A 23,778-nucleotide genomic window follows, 5' to 3' on the forward strand; every position below is an offset into this window, starting at 1 on the left:
CAGCACTACCTTCTACACTCAAAACATTTATCACATTACTACTGAAAATGGTAAAAAAAAAACCCCATGGCGTAATGATCAAGTTCCTATCTATTTAAAGTCTTCCAAAGATGTAAAAAAATTAACCCACAGAATATCCTACATATTATCTCCTTGAAAAAGGCATTGAGTATTCTCTACATCATACAAACTGCTCTGATCTCTTCTTTCTGTGACAATTAACATACAACTTGGCTTAATTAGGTTTTCTATCTGGAAAGTACAGTCAAAGACTTCCATTTCAACATCTTCTCTGCTGGCCTGTAGTTCTTGGGTTGTTTTTAAATGAAGTTCTTTGGACTTATGAACCTGTACAAACTACCTAACCATGAGGGAAGAAAATAAAAAATTCTATTCTACTATTATTTATTGGTTTTAAAAATAAGTTGTTTGTCTGTGATGTTCATCAATTTTGTGTGAAAAGAATTTCAAGACATCAAAGATTAAATTCTCATTCAAATTGAAGATAAAATGGCTTTTTTTTTTCCATTCAAAAACTTTCTCCTGTTTAAAAATAAATACAGCTTTCCTTAACAAAAGATAATTCTTTTCAATCTGGCCACCTTGGTGCTCAAATCATCAGTCTGGGAAAAACTTCCATCAGTCTGGGAAAGCTCATTTGAAAATGGAAGTGGGGGAAAAAAAACATTGCCTCGTTTAACTTCTTGCAAATTTCATCAAAAACATTTATTTGACACTTACAATCTCCACGCATCTCCAAATCAGTCTTCGCTGTATAACAAGAGCCTAGTACAATGCCTGACAGTTTAAATTCAGTTTAAATGAATGAATGATGTGTAACAGGTACTATGATACAACTATAAGTAAAACAACTTCCTGAGGTGTATACTTCAGCAGAAGCAAATACATATTTGACTGAAGTATCTCCCTCTAAAAAACATGAGTCTTTCCATTACAAATGGTAACTAATTTTCACATAACGTTAAATAACAACTGCCTCCTGATGAAAGAAGTAAGGGGAATAAGTTAAACACTGGTAAGAAATTCTACCTTAAATTTAGATGATCAACTTTAGTTACAAAATAACTGACACTAAGTGAGATTAAGCAATTTAACCAAATTTTAACTATATCAAGACAAACAACATATTTTTTCAATGCAACAAAATAATTTTGTGCCATCCCCTAAAACCTGCCATTAAAAAGATCTGGTAAAAAGTAATATTACCAAGAAGTGATCCATATAGGGAATTTTTTGAACTGTCACTATGTACTTTCTGTTTTTGATACTGTTGTACCTTTTTAATTACGTACATGTACTTTATAGTTTTGTGAGTTGTCAAATTACAAATTCTATTTTAAAAAATAACTCGTAACACCAACATGACTTCTTAAGTTCTATATATAAAAACATCACTATCTATAAAAAAAAAAACCTTCAATGTGTCTATATGCATGAGAGTGAAAAAAGACACAAGTGAAAAAGAGACAGAAGTGGGGTTATATTACCTTGATAGCCTACCTCTATTTTTGCTTGTTAGTTCTCTACTAGGAAGATAAATGAACAGTGGCTTTACATGTACAAGTCCAAAAAGACTGAGAATGATTTTTACACTGTACTAAAACCCCACAAGACAATTAAGCTCACCAGAAAGTATTTTACATGTAATTGTATAGGTCTGCAGTAGAAACCTTAAGTAGATTTAGAAGGGAGAACAGGAGAAGGGAAAAAAAGCAATTCTTAATGACATATTAGCCAACTATCGAATAAAGCAGGGGAACAAGAAAAAAAGGAAAACAGGGAGAGAGAAGAAAATAGTGACAGAGTACTTGGAATAAATATGGAACTGAAGGTGTGCTCAGACCATTCTACTCATCCTGTACCTCCTGCCCCCATCCCCAGCTTCTGATAAAGACAAAGTGTAGAGTGGGCTGTCTATTATCTGTAGCAAGAACTAAGAGCAGGAAACATAAGGTGTAAGTGACAGGGAAATGTTTTTACCTTGATATATCTGGGATTATTAGAAGTGTTTTTATCTTTCTTTTAGCTTTTATCATAAATATTTTCAGACATACACAGATGTTGAGAGAACAGTATAATGAACCTAATCACCTCATTCTATTCCAAATATTTTTTTTATTACCCAATCAAATGTTTATTTTCCCAATCCTAGAAAACATACCAACATAGTATACAGTGTTATTTTCTTATTTTTGTACCAGAAAACGGCATCAGAAAAAGTGTTTCCCTAAAAAAACTGGCTTGGCAGTATCAGCTTAAATAAGTGACCACCAGGAGGAGCTCACCTAGTGTATCTAAAATCCATGGAGACAATCATTCACAGGCACTTGAAGCAAAGGAAAAGGGAAGGGGTACTTAATAAGAGTACTTAATAATGCTTAAATGTGGCTCTACAGATTTCAAGTGCCATTGTGTCATACAAAAAGAACTCAATCCACTCAATCTAAGCAATTTATTCCAGCCAATACACAACACTCACAAAACTTGCAGAAATCAGTATTTAAGAATTCCCTGGAAATCTTACTGGAGCTATTCAGACAGATTACATAATTCAAGTCTCCAGTTTCTCAAAGTTCACTCTTCAAAACAGTTTCTTTATAAATCAAATACATTTTTCCAAATCATCACGTGCTTACAACTATTTAAGCAGTAAGCCAGCAACGAAGACTGGAATTTACCAAGGTATTGTTCCATTTCCATGATACATTTTTATATACCAAATTAAATTTTGTATGCTTCAAGAAAAAAATCTCCTTCAATAAACTTCTAGAAAATTAAATACATAATTACAAAAGACTTTCCTTCTTAAATTTTTCCAAGAAGACATATTTACATACTTTACATTTTCAGATGTGGATAAAAGTGGAAGGCAGGGTGGAGACAGACCTGCTACACAATTCCAGAGGCCAACATCAAGACTGTGTTCTGGATCTGCTCCATTGGATGGAACCAATTCACATGGAATACAATGTGAATGGTGCCATCTAGAGTTGTGCAGCTCACCAGAACTGCGGGGGTAAAATAAAACCTCAACAAGCTTCTATCAGTGAACCTAACAGACAGAATACATTTCTCCTGAAAACAGAGAAGAAGGTCAATCTTCAGTAAGTAGACCTGAGATGATAATGAAAGGGCTTTTTCACTGCAATTCTTTCCCATTCTCAGAAAAGGTAGATTTATATGGAATCTATCCCAAGGAGAATAAGATAGGCAACTTTCACCACATTGCTGTCATTCATACTTGCCTTCAATTTTTATGTCTTGATATTAGTTCATATCTTCTTCTTGTACAAATCAATTTAATTTCCAAAAAGCTGTAAGCAACTTCTCTGAATAATGAAAAGTTCCATATGATTTATCTAATTACATTTAACTCAATTTCCAACAATAAAACAGTATAGTTTGCTAACCAAAATAAAAACTGTTTTAGTTACTACACAATTTGAAAGAAGAAAATGAACAAAAAGATAGAGGTAATCTAGAAAATATTAACCAATAACAATTTTAAATAAGAAGGGGAAAGAAAATACACTTGATTAAAACAATAAAAATCCTGAAGTATGTACTACTTGCCAAAATTCTGCTTCAAGCAGTCTTTAAAATTTTGGCTACTCTTTCTGATAACCAATTGGACAAGGAAGACTTACATTCGTAATATATGGTTCAATAGCTTGAGCTGTCCTCTTCAGTAAAGCCTTTGCCAAATCGTATGCTTGCTTGTTTAAATTCTGAGGGTGGAGGGGAAAAATACCTATATTATACACCACTAAATATGAAAAAAGAAATGTTACCTGTATTCAAAAAGCTACTCTTAAGTAAATAAATGAATGAGAAAACTCTAAAATTCAATTTGAATAAAAGGGAGACAGCAAAGACACTTTTCTCTGAAGACTAAGTAGTCTAGTAGATCTTAAGATCCCCATTTAGTATTTTAATACATAATATGGGCATGCTTAGTTGCTAAGCCATGTCTGACTCTTTTGCAACACCATGGACTGCAGCCCGCCAGGGTCCTCTGTCCATTGGATTTCCAAGGCAAGAATACTGGAGTGGGTTGCCATTTCCTTCTCCAGGGGATCTTCTTGACCCAGGGATTGAACCTGGGTCTCCTGCACTGCAGGATTCTTTACCGTCTGAACCACCAGGGAAGCCCATATAGCATACTATAGCTTATTTACTCATTCTCCTATCCATAGACATTAAATTGTTTTGTACATGGCTCCTTGCACATAAAAGAAATAATCTTCTATAAATACTACCTTTACCATTTTTCAAATGAGCTGTTTTGCCTTATTCGTGTGAAGTTTCTCTATAAATTCTATCCACTAAATATCTGTCAATTATATGCACAACATATCTTAGAGTTACATTTTTACAATGCTTATGGTGTCTTAGGACATAGAACTTTTAATTTTAATATAACCAGATATATCAATCTTTTCCTATTTGGCTTGTGCTCTCTCCACTACTTGGCTTGTGTTCTCTCTACATTTTTAAAATTCTTTCTACACTGATGTTAATTTGTTGTTTTATATTTTTTGATAAAACTTTAAACACTGGCTTTTCATATTTAGATCTGTATTCTGCCTGTACTTTATTTTTATGCATGGTGTGAAATAAGAATCTTGTATTATTTTCCACATGGACATTAAAGTCCATTATTCCCTCCAGAGACTTCCCTGTAATATCCATACTCAAGTTTCTATACAACTATGTATCTATTTGTAAAGTATCCATTACTTCCATATGTCCCTTGGTCTATTACTATTACTGCCTGATTTTACAGTCAAAGAGACATATGGAAGCAATGTCTTAACATCAGGTTAAGGTAAGTCCCCGTTTTCTTACTCTTTTTCAAAAACCAATTTGTCCAACTAAACACACATGCTCACATACACACACATTCACAATATCTATTTTGACTGGATTATCTATTAGTATGCAGAGGAATGACATTATTATGATACTGAGTTTCCCATCACATAAATGTAACAAATCATGCAACATACTGAAGTGTTCTTTTATACTTTTACATCAACTGCAATAATTTTCAACACTAAGGTCATGTACAGTGTTATTAAATTTCTAAGTAGCTCAAGTTTTTGTTAAAAGCTACAAATAAAATTTTTTTCCAAATTACACTAACAGATTTTTATACATTGATCTTATACCTAGCAACTGCAGAATTTTCTTACTTGTTCTAGAAACTAATTCGTACATTTTTTTTTCTGTACAAGCAGTCAGAACAGAACATCTGCAAATAATTTCAGTTTTGTTTCTTCTTTCTAATCCTTTTTTATCTTTTGTTTGTATTGTTTTATTCCACCAACTTAAGGCCTCCAGTTAACGTAGATTAGAAACAGCATACTTGTTTCTTTCCTGAGTAGAAGTGACATTTTTATAATATCCCTAACTTCAAAGAGAATGCCTCACATTTCACCATTAAGTGCAGTACCATATACAACCTTATAAGGTTAAAGAAATTACTTTCTATTTCAAATATGCTAATATTCTTTATCGTAAGTTATACTGAATTTTAGCAAATAGTTTCCTTTATAGATCTACTGATATTTTTTTCTCTTTGCTCTGTTAATTTCCACAAATATCTTAGCCTACTATTAACCATCTCTGTATTCCTAAAATTAAGTCAATTTGCTCATTACCAATATTACTTTGTATCGTTCTAGATATTGTCCATTGCTATTTTATACTGGATTTACATGAGTATGCTGCTGCTGCTAAGTCACTTCAGTCGTGTCTGACTCTGTGTGACCCCATAGACGGCAGCCCACCAGGCTCCTCTGTTCCTCGGATTCTCCAGGCGAGAATACTGGAGTGGGTTGCCATTTTAAATTAAATTATCCTCCTTTCTTGCACTTGGGTTTTGTCTAGTTTTCCCATGAAGATTATATTCTGCTTATAATGTGAATTGTAGAACATGCCTTCCTTTTTACAATCTGGAAAAACTTTCTAAATATCAGGATTACATGGCACTTAAATGATTAATAGAAATCTGCTAGTGATGAGTTTTAAGTTCTTTTAAGCTCGGTTTGCGGAGAAAGCAATGGCACCCCACTCCAGTACTCTCGCCTGGAAAATCCCATGGACAGAGGCGCCGGGTAGGCTCCAGTCCATGGGTCGCAAGAGTCGGGCACAACTGAGTGACTTCACTTTAACTTTTCACTTTCATGCATTGGAGAAGGAAATGGCAACCCACTCCAATATTCTTGCCTGGAGAATCCCAGGGACAGAGGAGCCTAGTGGGCTGCCATCTATGGGGTCGCACAGAGTCGGACACGACTGAAGTGACTTAGCAGCAGCAGCATGCTCAGTTTGAGTCCTGCGGCTATTACTATTATTACTGTTATGGTTGTTTGGGAGGAAGAGTTTGTTTGTTTTATGGACAGAGTTTCTAAAACCAATTAATTTTTTTACTGGTTAAAGGTTATTCAAAATTTTCTCTCTTGAGAAAAAACTGGCAAGTTATATTTTCTAGAAATCTGACCAATTTCAAATATGTTAGCATAAAATAATGTTCATGGAATTGTTTTTGATCTTTTTAATGTTTGTTGTTCTTCATTTCATTCTAAAACTGTTTATTAATACCATCTCCCTTTTTCTGATTTGACATGACCCTGCTTATTTAACTTATATGCAGAGTACATCATGAGAAACGCTGGACTGGAAGAAACACAAGCTGGAATCAAGACTGCCAGGAGAAATACCAATAACCTCAGATATGCAGATGACACCACCCTTATGGCAGAAAGTGAAGAGGAACTCAAAAGCCTCTTGATGAAAGTGAAAGTGGAGAGTGAAAAAGTTGGCTTAAAGCTCAACATTCAGAAAACGAAAATCATGGCATCCGGTCCCATCACTTCATGGGAAATAGATGGGAAACAGTGGAAACAGTGTCAGACTTTATTTTTCTGGGCTCCAAAATCACTGCAGATGGTGACTGCAGCCATGATATTAAAAGACGCTTACTCCTTGGAAGGAAAGTTATGACCAACCTAGATAGCATATTCAAAAGCAGAGACATTACTTTGCCAACAAAGGTTCGTCTAGTCAAGGCTATGGTTTTCCTGTGGTCATGTATGGATTTGAGAGTTGGACTGTGAAGAAAGCTGAGTGCCTAAGAATTGATGCTTTTGAACTGCGGTGTTGGAGAAGACTCTTGAGAGTCCCTTGGACTGCAAGGAGATCCAACCAGTCCATTTTGAAGGAGATCAGCCCCGGGATTTCTTTGGAAGGAATGATGCTAAAGCTGAAACTCCAGTACTTTGGCCACCTCATGCGAAGAGTTGACTCACTGGAAAAGACTCTGATGCTGGGAGGGATTGGGGGCAGGAGGAGAAGGGGACGCCAGAGGATGAGATGGGTGGATGGCACCACTGACTTGATGGACATGAGTATGGGTGAACTCCTGGAGTTGGTGATGGACAGGGAGGCCTGGCGTGCTGCAATTCATGGGGTCGCAGGGAGTCGGACACGACTGAGCGACTGATCTGATCTGATCTGACCTAAATTACCAACTTTTGGTTTTTCTGAAATCAGTCACTGTGTTTTCCATTTGATTAACTTCCATTCTTCATTGTTTACTTTCTTCTACCATTTGTACACTCTAACAATATTTTTATAACTTTTTGAGCTGAAAACTATAAAGTTGTATTCAAAATGTTTAACTTGAATCCCAGAGGATTCAATATATATCATTTAATTATCATTTCTAAATATCTAGTAATTTCCATTATGCTTTATTCCTTTGACAGATTAATTATGAGTGCCACAGCACTGTTAGCTTTGTGTTTTAAAATCCTCAAGAACCACTAGTCTATTAAGTCTATTAGATTTATAATTACTGGGAAGTTTTTAAAATGGCCCACCAAATTGTGAGTTTGTCCTTATAATTTTTCAATATATGCTTTATATATTAATATTTTTAGCCTATGTAATTGCAAGTTAGATATCATTTTAGCACTATAATTTATCACTGTATAAATCCCTTCTCTACCCACTAAAGACTATACTACCTAAAATCAATACAAGCTACTTCAGTTTTCCTTCAGTTAGCATGTGTTGGCAAATACTTTTCCCATCCTTTTAGTGTCACCTTTGATGAAATTATTTTTGTTATCTCTTATTAACAATGACCAGGTGGATTATTTTTAATCTAATCTGATAACCTGAAGTAGTAAATTTGGTCCATTTACATTTATTTTAATTCTTCCCTGCATTGTAATCCTTAAAATTTTAACAAAAGTATTTCATTTAAAGTCCAAAGTAAATTTTTTACAGCTTTATCCTCCTGATCATCACCAGGATCATATCACTCACTGACTCCATTAAGTCATTCAATCTTACATGCTATTTTTATCCTGTGGTTTAGGACCATTTTGTTACTATCCCTTTAATTAATAAGTACAATTTTTACTACTATTGTTTTTGCTTTATATCAGTTCTTACTTAGAGCATTTTGTTGCTCACCACTACTACTTACATTTCACTTCTTTCAAGTTTCAATTTCCAGTATTCTAAAGTATTTGAAGAGTAGTAGTTCTTTCAGGAAGGGTATATTGACAAGTTGTATATTTAATGTCTTAAGTTCACTCAAACTGGATAGCAACTGTGTCTGTGTAGTTATTTTATTAGCACTTTGTGAAATACAGGGCCATTATCCTCTGGCATCTGTCCTTGCTACTGAGAAGTCAGTCATCACTTTAAGGTTTATTCTTTGTCAGGGCTATGCTTTTCCCCTCTGGATGCTTTGTATGAATACATTATTTCTATTTCAGCATTCTACAATTTCTCCAGGATGTGTCTGCACTGAGTTTTGTTTATATTCTGATCATGACCCTTTGTTACTTCACTCATAAATTTATGCTTCTCATCAATTCTAGAAAATGTTAAGCAAATATATACTTGCATATAATTTCTGTTTCCATTCTTATTTGGTGTTCTTTATCACTTTTAGATATACTGGACCTTTCCAGTCTCTCTTTCACCTGTTAGAATCTTTTGTTTTCCTTATCTCACTGTATTTGTATAATTTCCTCAGATCTATGTCCTAGTTCTCTAAATGTCTGTTACAGTCCAATAAAGATTTTGATCTCAATGACCATTTTTAATTTACACTTTTCTTTCCCCCAACCTTACACCTTCTCCTTTCCTATGCCTAGCTATCATGTTTTCAACTCTTATACTCAGAGGCATTAAGACATAAAATCATTATATTTAATTCTGTTAAAGGCATTTATCATTTTTAGCTTATAAATATATTATCTGAATTTTTAGTTAGTGCCTGATTTTTCAGTATTCAGGGACTATTTTAAAAGTTTGGAAATTTTGGATTATGAGGTTATTTTTCACTGGCAATATTTCTGAGAAAGCAGTATAGCTATAAACTTAAATTATATTTTGCAAGAAAGGTCTTAAGTTTACAAAGACCTTTATACTGGTGAATCACAGAACCAGAGTGTTAAGTCATTTTCAAAGAATAAAAAACACAAGCACATATACACACACAACTTGATTAATATTACCCAGGCAAGAAATACCAGTGCCATCAACATTTCCTTCTTTCCAAATTAGTAAAGACTTCTCTTTTAATTTCACCCCTCCTTTCAAACTATACTATCACTATCTTTTACCCAAGGCCCTAATTGGTTATGTATCTCCCAACATATATAAGAGAATCAAAGAAAAGAAAATGAAAGTGTTAGTCACTCAGTCATGTACAACTCTTTGAGACTCCACAGATCATAGCCTGCCAGACTCCTCTGTAAATTTCCAGGTAAGAATACTGGAGTGAGTTTCCACTTCCGTCTCCAGGGATCTTCTCAACCCAGGGATTGAACCCATTTCTAAGTAGCTATTAATATATTCCTTGAAACATAATCCCATACAAAACTGAGTTATTACAGATATTTTATCACATATACTAAATCTGTTATCTCTTCTTTCCATTTAATTAATGACTATTAAGTGTTTCATGTTTTCAGTTCAGTTCAGTCACTCAGTTGTGTCCGACTCTTTGTGACCTCACGAACCACGCCAGGCCTCCCTGTCCATCACCAACTTCCAGAGTCTACCCAAACCCATGTCCATTGATACAGTGATGCCATCCAACCATCTCATCCTCTGATGTTCCCTTTTCCTCCTGCCCTCATCTTTCCCAGTATCAGGGTCTTTTTCAATGAGTCAGCTCTATACATCAGGTGGCCAAAGTATTGGAGTTTCAGCTTCAACATCAGTCCTTCCAATGAACACCCAGAACTGATCTCCCTTAGGATGGATTGGTTGGATCTCCTTGCAGTCCAAGGAACTCTCAAAGGTCTTCTCCAACACCACAGTTCAAAAGCATCAATTCTTCGGCACTTTCTTTATAGTCCAACTTTCACATCCATACGTAACCACTGGAAAAATGATAGCCCTGACTAGATGGACCTATGTTGGCAAAGTAATGTCTCTGCTTTTGAATATGCTATCTAGGTTGGTCACAACTTTCCTTCCAAGGAGCAAGCGTCTTTTAATTTCATGGCTGCAATCACCATCTGCAGTGATTTTGGAGCCTAGAAAAATAAAGTCTGACACTGTTTCCCCATCTATTTCCCATGAAGTGAAGGGACCGGATGCCATGATCTTCATTTTCTGAATGTTGAGCTTTAAGTCAACTTTTTCACTCTCCACTTTCACCTTCATCAAGAGGCTTTGTAGTTCCTCTTCACTTTCTGCCATAAGGGTGGTGTCATCTGCATATCTGAGGTTATTGATATTTCTCCCGGCAATCTTGATTCCAGCTTGTGTTTCCTCCAGCCCAGTGTTTCTCATGATGTACTCTGCATATAAGTTAAATAAGCAGGGTGACAATATACAGGCTTGATGTACTCCTTTTCCTATTTGGAACCAGTCTGTTCTTCCATGTCCAGTTCTAACTGTTGCTTCCTGACCTGCATACAGATTTCTCAAGAGGTAGGTCAGGTGGTCTGGGATTCTCATCTCTTTCAGAATTTTCCACAGTTTATTGTGATCCACACAATTATGTTTTACTAAACACAATTAATGTTCATTAACATTAATCAATAAGTCTCCAAAACTAAGAATAAAGCAGGACAAACTGCATTTTAAACATAAGTAAATTCTGGACCCTACTGTTGACAGATTTTAGATATATATTCAAGTATATTTTGCTACTTACCTTATGAGCAGGTACCAGATTTACCAAAACTGTATCCAAAAGCTCCTGAGATACTGTATCACCTTCACAAATAATAGAACTCATGAGATCCACCATATGCATATGAACTTTCTGATTGTGGCCATTGCTGAAATTCAAAATTGATATTTCATTTAAATTTAAGCATACCTGAAATTTATAGGATTTAATCATAACATGGAACATCACACTTTATTTTACAATGATATTAAGGTATTAATTAAATACAATTGTATATATTCATTTAAAGCTTCCTTCTCTCCAAAATCTTACAGTAGCATCCAAAATATTTTTTAAACTACATTTCCAAGATTATGTTTGCTAATTTTTATCAGTCTCACAATCAAAAGTAATTAAATCAAATGTAACTTTAGTTTGGCCTTAAATTCAGAGCATCAAACTGCTTTGTTGAAGTTAATTCTAACAGATGATTATAAGGAATACACAAAAAACTAAATGATTCACAGGAATTAAGGGGTCAGTAATATGTGATTTAAACAAAAGAAAAATAATATAATAAAAATATTTTTATATCAGATTAATGCCACTCTTGTATTATTCTCTACAATACAAAATTAGCTGTATTTATTTTCAAAACGTATCTATAAAAATCATGTTAATGAATTCTTAAGTTACAAATATTAGCCTTCTGATATTCATCATAAAAACACAGTTTATGCAGATTCATTTATAAGCTAAAAATTCTTTACATTTAAAAAAGACTATAATTTTAGTAAACTTACTTTATAACTGAAAATAATGTTCTGTATAATTGGGTAAAAATTTCATTGCTGTCTTCCAACTCAAAGCATATGTTATATGACTTGACCCAAGCAATGTTCTAAAATTAAGAGGTGAAAAGGGTAAAATTTTAATTAGTAAAAATATACATGTTAAGAAACCATTTTAAAATGTCACTTCAAAATATAACATACTGCTTACCTCAAGTAAATAAAAATATCTATTGAATTGTGGGCTCTTTGTATCTTCTAGTCCCTTCAACTGCCTTGTTATAAACATAAATATATCCTTAAAAAAAGGGACAAAGTTTTGTTTAGATTATGAAAACATCCACTAAATTCTTAAAGATAATTCAGCACTCATATGTATCTATGATGACAAAACTGTAAAGAACCAGTTTAAAAAAAGAAAAAAAAAACTTGCATTTGCCTCAAATTTTTTAAATGTGCATTATCATGAAAACACCAAATTTCTTAACCTCCTTTAAAGGAAGACAGTAAATCATTTACCATGATCTAAAAGTAGAGAAAGAAAAACATCTTACAGTAAGTTAAAAACAACAGCCCTGAAAACCGAGTAAAGTAAAACTTATGCTGTTATTAGAACGAACCCGTTGCAATGACTGAAAGCTGATCTGATCAGGTTTGTGGAATGGCATTATATATGGTAACTGTATAGAAAGAACACAGTTTAGGAAACTTAAAATTGCAAAACAAAATCACCAAGTGGAAAGAAAATAGACTGCAGAAACTTAGAAATTTTAAAAAGACCCTTAGAAGTTAACTTGTCAGGCTTCCTACCCAGTCATTATAATTATTAATACTTGTTTTTCCCTACAATTTATCAATCTATCTCCATCTCTTGCTTTTGACTTTTTATTACACATCCCTTTATACCCGCGTACAATAGGTTCAGCATCACTTTGAGTCAAATTTGTATGGAGATGATGTCTTTGGAAAGTTTGGAAAAGGCTAAAATTATAAAAGCTAATTTTAGAAAGGAAGCATGCTCATCTGTCAAAAAAAAGAGAGAGAAAAAAAATTCCCTTATAAGTAAAATGATAAACCTTATTTAAAAGGGAAGAAACAGAATATGCAGATTACTAAGTAGCTTTTCAAAAAAAATACTATCAAAAGTACATTCTTCAAAAATGGTTACTAAATACAACTACTCCTTAAATCAATTAAGTACCTCAAATGAGAGGTTCACAATTCATCTGGGTACACAACTGCACAGACCAGCTCACATTATCTACTTTAAGTCTCCAAGCATTCTCAAATCTTATAATTCACTTTACTTTTAAATGACAAATATTGTTCCCTATCTCCCCAATTGTGAGATATATAAGACAAACATGCCCACAGCAGTTTGGGCATTCCTTACCGGAATCCCGGCTCAAGGGATCAAATGAGCAGGTTTCTCATTTCAGTTTTTAAAATGCAAGTCCCTGACTATAGAACCAAGTCCGGGCTGTTTTTCACCAAGGTAAACCCAGTTCCCAACAGGTAACTAACATAAACACTTGTTAAATATAATAAATCTAAATTGTCTTTTTTAAATTCATACTCAGTAATCTTCCCATGGGACTCATTTTCTAACCCACGGTTTCCGCAGTTATCTTTTATTACTGCTGGTCTTTCTAATGTTCTTCTAACCTGCCTTACTCAATATTTTTTTGCACAGTTATACTTATTTTCATTCTTTTTATCCACTGGATTTACCAGGTTATTCCCTTTCTTTTTCCATCTTTTAAGAATCATTTCATTGACATGCCTTTACTTAAAACTACCATAATAAAGTATTAGGTATGTTTTCTACCTTTCATTAAAATTTTGCCCATTGTATTTTCTTCAGAACAATGCACATCACATCTTCCATTATATGAATTAGGATTCATATAAATTCACATTTACAGTAGATACTGTCTTTTCAATAATGAACATGGTCTTCACATGAATTTTTAAAAAGGAAAAGGAAGTGTACCCCAAGTGATAGCACTAATGATGACATAATTTTAAAAGTATAGGAAATTCCCTGGCAATCCAGTGGTTAAGACTTGGCACTTTCACTACCATGGCCAAGATTCAATCCCTGGTCAGGGGACTAAGATCCCACAAGCAACACAGAGTGGCCAAAAAAAAAAGTATACAATACACTTTACTAATCAACTTCTTATTCTGAAGATCAGAACTTGTTTTATAAAATTAAGTACTAATGGGGAGGAGGAAATTCTACAGAAAATAAAGAAAACAAAAATAGTTTAGCAAAAGACTGCTGCAATTAATGTCAAAGACCCCAAACAAATAATCTAAATACTTTAATACCCGTTTCAGTTAGAAAGATAAAGTATCAGTCAATCTTGGCAGTTCTCTGAATCAGTACTTGCCTTTAATTTATCAGGGGATGTATAAGGAGCTTCAGGAGCATAAATTCGGAAAATATCAGCAAGGCAGCAGGCTACCAGTAAGCGAACATCTTTATCAGGATGCTTGAGGAAAAAGTCTGAAGCAAGATGTAAAGCTAGGTTTAAATAAAGCTCCTTTTCTTCTTCAGAGTCCTGGTCCATATCCATGAAAGTTTTCACAACCATCTATATAAAGATAAAACGAAATCAAATAATGACATCCTCTATGTAAACATATATTCATCTGAAAATAAAAACCATATTAATTACAAAGGTTAACTTTCAATAAATACACTTTCATGTTTCCTCTAAAAGTATCTATCTGTAGCATCCAATGAAGTACTTCCTGTGCTACAGTAAAAGAGAACATGAGGTGGACAGTTCATTAGTAAGACTCAATAGCATGTGTAACAAGTGGGACAGAAACAACAATCATGAAGAATTACATAGTTGAACTCTGTGAAGGGCTTTCTCTAATTTCAATATTAGCAGCCTGCACTATTTCTACTTCACATGAGACTTAACAAAATTGCCGAACTTGTCAGGAACAACGTAAAGGTGACCATCTGGCATCCACTAGGTGGTGCTACAAATACCAATGAACAAGTAGGACTGGACTGGGCCACTGAGACACATGGCACATGGATCTCCACTCAGCTGCAGAGTGAACACTTGTGGGTAATGAAATGCCCAATGTCATACTGAATTCTCACAGCAGCTGTGGCTAACAGTGTTCCTCACAGGACGGACCCTCAGTTCTACTACACTGGAATCCAGGACCAGGCATACACTAATCCTTCCAGTCTGGCACTACATTAATTTAAGGGTACACTGTCCAGGGCTACTCTCCTAACCTCTTAATTTTATTACTTTTAAGATATATGCTTTGATGGACTTAGGTGTATTATGGAGGGAGGAAGGGAAAGCTACATGCAAGGAACTCGTTCTTTCCTTGGAATCTCTTCACAAGAGTGAGAGAGAAAGTATACTTTGAATAAAATATTACAGGAAACTCTAGGAATTATATAAACAATGACATCTTACATATTAACAAGATTTTCTAAAACTTAACAGACGGAAGTGTAAATTAGAAAAAAAAAGCAAACTAAGCAGATTATTGCTGGGCATAAATGTCTACAAAATAAGGAAAGGATACTACAAGCACTGCATGTGAACACAGTGGCAATCATTCCACCAAAATAAGCAAGGGTTAGATAACAGGAATTTCTCAATACTGTGTACAACTCAAATGGTGCTACAAACTCTTGAATACTTCATGCTATGCTATGCTAGGTCGCTTCAGTCGTGTTGACTCTGTGTGACCCCATAGACGGCAGCCCACCAGGCTCCGCCATCCCTGGGATTCTCCAAGAAAGAACACTGGAGTGGGTTGCCATTTCCTTCTCCAATGTGTGAAAGTGAAAAGTGAAAGTGAAGTTTCTTAGTCGTGTCCGACTCTTAGCAACCCCATGGACTGCAGCCTACCAGGCTCCTCTATCCATGGGATTTTCCAGGCAAGAGTACTGGAGTGGGATGCCACTGCCAAAGTCCTTAAATTAAAAAAGATGTCTGAGAAAATAACATCCATAAAAGACACTAAATGCTAAAAGCTTATAAGTGGAATCTATCTCTGTGTTTACCATTCATTTCTTAGCAGACAATAAGGATGATATCATTGCTGAAATATAAACAAATGTGAGGAAATAAACATACTTTTTCTCTAAAAATTTAATAGGTCAAGAAAATCTAGATACTCAGAAATGAAAAATACCATATACAGTTTGCAGCTTAACCATTTCTAATAAAATATACACAAACTCCCAACTAGATAAAAGATCCACATATTGGTAAACTTAATCTGCTCAAAGATGCCTTTTGCTTTGAATAATAAACACCTTATATCTGTCATTCCAGTATTGTATGCATAGGCTACAATACTAAGATTTTATGTGAAATTTATAATAATACAAGGGGTTTTTTTCTTCTAATACAAATAATCATGCAGCAATAAAGTAGTATTGTAAGGCTCCTGGGCCTTCAGTGATTAATTATGGCAAACTTTCTACACTGGAAATATACATAAATATTAATAACCGGCAATATGTCTAGGTGGATACAACACTGAAGGGGAAAAAAATGCTTAAAAATAAAGAACATCTGAACTAATCAGTTTAATAATCTCCTTGGCCACTCTGCTCTTCTAACCATTTTAATCATGAAGACCATCAATGATGGTGAAAGATGAAATATTATTCAAGCAAACATGAAGAGTTTAACCATACAGTGACTGCCTCATGAATGGAAGTTCGCCATCCATCTTGACTCACTGCTGCACATCAGAAACCGAGAGCTAAAAGTAAAACTCTTTAATTTCATTTCAAAATACAAGAAAGTAAAATGTAGACTTAATACTCAGTAGAAAGAATTAAATCTTTTAAATTTAATTTTTAATAATTAAAAATCAAATTAAAATGGTTGTTTTTATAAAATAAATGAGATATCGGAGAAAGGAGACAACTTTTGACAGATAATAAGGAGTATAAGCATACTGGGGATTTGTCTTTTATACCCAAGTAGAGCCTGTTGGGCTACCGTCTATGGGGTGGCACAGAGTCAGACACGACTGAAGCGACTCAGCAGGAGAGGAGGCCCTAAAAATCCTAAGCTTCACCTTTCCAACTACACTCCAATTAACAATAGCTAAGGAAACTCTACAATTCTTTACCTATTCCACTTTCTTAGCTCCTAATTACAGCTAACTAGTTTTGGCCATGAAATATTTTCTGCTCTGATGCGCTTTACCAAGCTGCCTTACAGCCCTATATGATTTCCGCAGGTGCTCTCCCCAACTCCACTTATCCTAAACGGATGCCCAAAGGACATAACCTAATTCTACTCACCTTTAACCGTCTCACCATCTCTTCTTTAGATATTTTATCTGAGATTTCCTTGACACCAGGAGGATAGGTAATTTTTCCATCATTGGTCCTTGTCTTTGAATGAGCCATGATGGAAATATTTTTACCCCTAAAACAAGAAAACTATTAGATGCAAACCAAAAAAAAAAGCATTAACAATATTCATAATAAACATGAAAAAAATTATAACTATTTCCTAATTTATAGTAATTCATTTATTTAATTAATTAAAATCATTTTATTGAACATTTCTCCAAATTTTAAAATTTTATTTTTACTTTCATTTCCATTAGTGACAAGCTAAGTTATTTGAACTAATCCTTCAATTACAAAAAAAATATGATTTTATTTAATTATATACTTACCTACATATATAAAATAGTATATAATATTTATAATATATACTACAAAATTATACATATATATAAAATACACAGCATTTTTTTTAACAGTATTACAAATTACTTGGGCCAAAATCTAAGAGAATTCAGGAATCCAGAGAAGTAAATGGAACATTATATCTACTTACACCCTGAGCCCATCTGCCAACCCTGACAAATCTAGAGTTCAGTTTCCATGATCTTACAGGCAAAGGAGGACAGACTCCTGTCAAGATAGAACATCAAACAAGACACCCTTCCTGACATTAATGTAGAATACTACCCCAACCCCCCAAAGATAATGCTTTCCAAGAGTTCGCTGCATTCCAAAGCACGGATTTTTATGCTACAGGAATAAACCAACTTATTTCTCATTAGCAAAAATGTGTTGACTGTAATGGTTCCTATTTTGATTAATAAAGATGTGTTTGAGCCTAGCTGTGTGATTTAAAATTCACAGTCCAAAACCACAGTTACTCTTTCACCAACCTAACAATTTTATCCAGCTAACTAGCATAACCATGATACTAACACCCAATGAGAAAAAGAGAAAGGGAAAAGAACCACCAACAGGTCTTTTCTGTTTACAAAGTTTTTAAATAAAATACTAGGAAAAAAAAAATACTTAGAAACCAAATGTAGCTGCAGATAAAAAACTGGGTTTAATCCCAGAAATCCAAGGTCGAATTCACCATATTAACAGAATAAAAAAGAAAAATCATGTGATAATCTCAAAAAATTAAGAGACAATGTTTGAAGAAAATTCAACATCAATTTACAACTATAAAAGAAAATAAGGAAAAAAGTTCAACAAACTAAGAATTATATGAAAGATTTCTGAATCTGAGAAAGGTAAGATGCTACACCCTACAGCATAAATCATGCTTATTGATGCTCTTCTGAAAATGTTTTACCTATTTTCAGGACAAAAAAATACCTGCTGTCATCACTTGTTTAACCCTGTAATAGAGATGCTGCTGAAAACTCAAGATGAAAACTTATAAAAAATTCAGTGACAGATTAATTATACATCAGCATGAGCAATCTTATTGGACTAATAAAAATATTCTAAAATTGGACTATGGTGAGTTTCACATCTCAGGATATTTACTAAAAATTACTCAACTACACACTTGAAATAGGTCAATCCTATTAATTTTATGATCTATAAATTACATCTCAATAAAGTTGTTTAAATTTTTTACATTCTGAGACTTTCATATCTATATGGAAAAAGATGACACTGTACCCATACATCACACCATACACAAAAGGAATTTCAGGTCGATTAATGAAATAAATATTGAGGCAATTGGAAAGGATTTTAAAATATAACGTAGGAAAACAACTTCACAACCTCAGGTTAGGAAAAGCCAAGAATCAAACCTACAGCTGTTTGTGTTCCTTCAACCAAAGAAGATATTCAGTGAATGCCTAGGATAAACCATTCTACAGGAAGGTAAATATAAATGTGATAGGATTCCCAGTTTTCCATAGAACCTGGAATATAAGAAAGTCTCTCTACCTTGCCTCAACAGAAGCAAAAGCTGTTCATCTTCCTTAACAACAGACACATGATTATGACCACAGACTACAGCTTAATAATGTAGACATGGTTCCATCTGTACAATCAAAACTTTATCAAGAAACTATTATTTGCATGCCATTCTAGAGTGGCTATAGGGCCACATGAGTTAAGATAGGTCTCAAAATTGACAAAGGAAACAGACATTACCCCTAAATGATTAAATCACAATAAATCCTAAAGTTATCAACAGAAATAACAAACAACGAGCCTGGAAAAATAGAAGATTGAAAGAAATCGAAAGTAGATGGGGGTGAAGTGTTAACAACATACAGAACAAAAGGACAGAGAAAAGAATCTGAATAAATCCCAGAGAACAAAGTTCAGAATTTGTTACTGGTCTAAAGCCATGACTAAAGGAAAAAGTAGAAGGAAGTAAAAGGGAGCAAAGAAGGAAAGGTAGAGCAACAAAGCAGCAGGGCTCTCAGTTTGCACTTCAGCTTCATAAGCAATGGTTTTGTGAGCAGAGGTTTGAAATACTTCTGTGAGTATACACATGGGCTGTTTCCTCAAAGTAAAGATAAATTCACTGGTCCCTCTCTATAAACAAACTCCATGTACCTTGAATTTTCAAGATTATGTTTAAACTTCTCCCAACCTCCTTAGGCTGAGCTTGGCTCTTCCTCCTACAGCTTGGAAAACTGTGAACATATCATAATAAGCATTTAATCACATCGCATTTAATAAATTCATTTGTCTGTTTCCCCTACTTGACTATAAGCTCCTTAAAACAAGGATTTGTTGTTCAGTCACTAAGTCATGTCTGACTCCTTGGGACCCCGTGAACTGCAGCACGCCAGGCTTCCCTGTCCTTCACTATCTCCAGGAGTTTGCTCAAAGTCACATCCATTGAGTCAGTGATGCCATCCAACCATCTCATCCTCTGTCACTCCCTTCTCCTCCTGCCCTCAATCTTTCCCAGCATAAGGGTCTTTTCCAATGAGTCAGCTCTTTGCATCAGGTGGCCAAAATATTGGGGCTTCAGTATCAGTCCTTCCAATCAATATTCAGGGTTGATATCCTTTAGAACAAGGATAGTATGTATCATTTTAGGCATCCTTAGAACACAGTAGGTGCTCAAGAAATACTTGCTGAATCAATGACCAGAACTATTTTAAGAGCTGGTGGCTCCAATAGGAAGTACAGACTAGGCAGAGGAGAAATCAAAACAGTAAGAACAGGAAACTGCTATAAAATTCCAATAAGAACTAATAAGGAACAGACTGCAGGGAATGACTAAGAATAAGAAAACTGATGCAAAAACTATGAATGCTTACTTGAGAGAAGTAGAAGATGATTACAAGATTCAAGAAAGTCAACCATTTAAATATCTACTGAGAACTTACTTGGTGTGACAGCAGTTCTCTAGGCACTAAGGATACAATGGTAAGCAGAACACATAAAATAATTGCCCTCATCATAAGAGAGATAGGGAAAAACCAGTGAGAAGTCAAGTTTTTGGAAAAATTAAGTTTGGAATACAAGGCAACTAGACATGTTAAGCTGAAGTTCTAGAGAAAAGTCAATGAAAGAAAATACTTTAGCACCACATATAGCTTACGCTTTGGGGGCTTACAGAATCAATAAAGAAAATGTGTAGGGTGAGCTGAAATACAGAGAATAAACTCTAAGAAATATCTGTACTGATGTGGCTGGAGGGGGGGGGTGGTCAGGAAAGAAAACAGAAGAGGGTCAGAAAAGAGAGAAAAATATTGCTTTTTAACTAGGAAAAAAAAATGTTCGAAGATAGAGAGATGGTATATAGTGTTAGTGACTTTGGAAATACACATCACTCTTTCAAGACAACCCCAGGCTCTTGGACTTGGTAAAGTGATCTCTTTATGTACTTCCCAGACAACAACAGGAACAAACACCAAATAATAATGTAAGAGAAAAAAGGTGGAAAGGAGAAAGAGAGAAGAAGGAGAGCAATGCAGAAGATGAAAGGAAGATTACAGTAAAGAAACAGGCTATTCAACTGTTACGGGAAGTCAAAGGGGAAAGATACATTGACACACAGCTGTTCCTCTGAAATAGTGTCAAAGAAATTATTTGACATTCATTTTGTGTTGAATTTCAATAGTATACATTATGATAGAGTAAATGAACTACAAATAAGAAAGTAGTAACTTAAATTATTTATATACAAACAGGCCTGTGTCAGAGTCCATTTACACACTGTATATAAATGTACTAGAGAGTACATACGTATATGGACTTCCCAAGTGGCTCAGCAGTAAAGAATCTGCCTGCCAGTGCAGGAGATCCAGGTTTGATCTCTGCCTGGGAAGATCCCCTGGAGGAGGGCATGGCAACCCACTCCAGTATTCTTGCCTGAAAAATCCCATGGACAGAGGAGCCTGGTGGGCTACACAGTCCATTGGGCTGCAAAGAGTTGGGCACAACTGAGGGACTTAAACACCTCACACATATATGTATATATTAATTTCAAATACCATTATGTACCTATCATTATAAAACCTACAGTTTTGTATACAGAATGAACAATGAAAAGCAAACTATTCTAATACTAAAGAGTTTACACAACCACTGAGTAAGTTCCATACAGTCAGCAAAAACAAGACCAGGAGCTGACTGTGGCTCAGATCATGAACTCCTTATTGCCGAATTCAGACTTAAATTGAAGAAAGTAGGGAAAACCACTAGACCATACAGGTATGACCTAAATCAAATCCCTTATGATTATACACTGGAAGTGAGAAATAGATTTAAGGGCCTAGATCTGATAGAGTGCCTGATGAACTATGGAATGAGGTTCATGACACTGTACAGGAGACAGGGATCAAGACCATCCCCATGGAAAAGAAATGCAAAAAAGCAAAATGGTTGTCTGGGGAGGCCTTAAAAATAGCTGTGAAAAGAAGAGAAGCGAAAAGCAAAGGAGAAAAGGAAAGATAGAAGCATCTGAATGCGGACTTCCGAAGAATAGCAAGAAGAGATAAGAAAGCCTTCTTCAGCGATCAATGCAAAGAAATAGAGGAAAACAACAGAATGGGAAAGACTAGAGATCTCTTCAAGAAAATTAGAGATACCAAGGGAACATTTCGTGCAAAGATGGGCTCGATAAAGGACAGAAATGCTATGGACCTAACAGAAGCAGGAGATATTAAGAAGAGATGGCAAGAATACACAGAAGAACTGTACAAAAAAGATCTTCACGACCCAGATAATCACAATGGTGTGATCACTCACCTAGAGCCAGACATCCTGGAATGTGAAGTCAACTGGGCCTTAGAAAGCATCACTACGAACAAAGCTAGTGGAGGTGATGGAATTCCAGTTGAGCTATTTCAAATCCTGAAAGATGATGCTGTGAAAGTGCTGCACTGAATATGCCAGCAAATTTGGAAAACTCAGCAGTGGCCACAGGACTGGAAAAGGTCAGTTTTCATTCCAATCCCAAAGAAAGGCAATGCCAAAGAATACTCAAACTACCGCACAACTGCACTCATCTCACACGCTAGTAAAGTAATGCTCAAAATTCTCCAAGCCAGGCTTCAGCAATATGTGAACCGTGAACTTCCTGATGTTCAAGCTGGTTTTAGAAAAGGCAGAGGAACCAGAGATCAAATTGCCAACATCCGCTGGATCATGGAAAAAGCAAGAGAGTTCTAGAAAAACATCTATTTCTGCCTTATTCACTATGCCAAAGCCTTTGACTGTGTGGATCACAATAAACTGTGGAAAATTCTGAAAGAGATGGGAATACCAGACCACCTGATCTGCCTCTTGAGAAATATGTATGCAGGTCAGGAAGCAACAGTTAGAACTGGACATGGAACAAGACTGGTTCCAAATAGGAAAAGGAGTACGTCAAGGCTGTATATTGTCACCCTGTTTATTTAACTTATATGCAGAGTACATCATGAGAAATGCTGGGCTGGAAGAAGCACAAGCTGGAATCAAGATTGCTGGGAGAAATATCAATAACCTCAGATATGCAGATGACACCACCCTTATGGCAGAAAGTGAAGAGGAACTCAAAAGCCTCTTGATGAAGGTGAAAGTGGAGAGTGAAAAAGTTGGCTTAAAGCTCAACATTTAGAAAACGAAGATCATGGCATCCGGTCCCATCACTTCATGGGAAATAGATGGGGAAACAGTGGAAACAGTGTCAGACTTTATTTTTCTGGGCTCCAAAATCACTGCAGATGGTGACTGCAGCCATGAAATTAAAAGACACTTACTCCTTGGAAGGAAAGTTATGACCAACCTAGATAGCATATTCAAAAGCAGAGACATTACTTTGCCAACAAAGGTTCGTCTAGTCAAGGCTATGGTTTTTCCTGTGGTCATGTATGGATGTGAGAGTTGGACTGTGAAGAAGGCTGAGCGCCGAAGAATTGATGCCTTTGAACTGTGGTGTTGGAGAAGACTCTTGAGAGTCCCTTGGACTGCAAGGAGATCCAACCAGTCCATTCTGAAGGAGATCAGCCTGGGATTTCTTTGGAAGGAATCATGCTAAAGCTGAAACTCCAGTACTTCGGCCACCT

At 35.2% G+C, this 23,778-nt stretch overlaps 1 protein-coding gene across 6 annotated transcripts in view; it reads right to left on the minus strand.

Moving 5' to 3' along the window:
- The window catches only part of PDS5B (PDS5 cohesin associated factor B), a 192,437-nt gene that overhangs the window by 105,254 nt on the left and 63,405 nt on the right, over positions 1–23,778 (minus strand). For all 6 annotated transcript variants that reach the window (XM_025000064.2, XM_025000062.2, XM_025000061.2 and 3 more), the window contains exons 2-7: positions 17,282–17,408; positions 14,364–14,567; positions 12,179–12,265; positions 11,980–12,077; positions 11,219–11,345; positions 3,669–3,749 (exon numbers count right to left, since the gene is read on the minus strand). In XM_025000064.2, coding sequence (XP_024855832.1) covers positions 3,669–3,749; positions 11,219–11,345; positions 11,980–12,077; positions 12,179–12,265; positions 14,364–14,567; positions 17,282–17,389 — 705 coding nt within the window. In that variant the 5' untranslated portion in view covers positions 17,390–17,408. The remainder of the gene's footprint in view (positions 1–3,668; positions 3,750–11,218; positions 11,346–11,979; positions 12,078–12,178; positions 12,266–14,363; positions 14,568–17,281; positions 17,409–23,778) is intronic.

Source organism: Bos taurus, chromosome 12 (genome assembly GCF_002263795.3).
Source record: "Bos taurus isolate L1 Dominette 01449 registration number 42190680 breed Hereford chromosome 12, ARS-UCD2.0, whole genome shotgun sequence".
Classification (NCBI taxonomy): Eukaryota; Metazoa; Chordata; class Mammalia; order Artiodactyla; family Bovidae; genus Bos; species Bos taurus.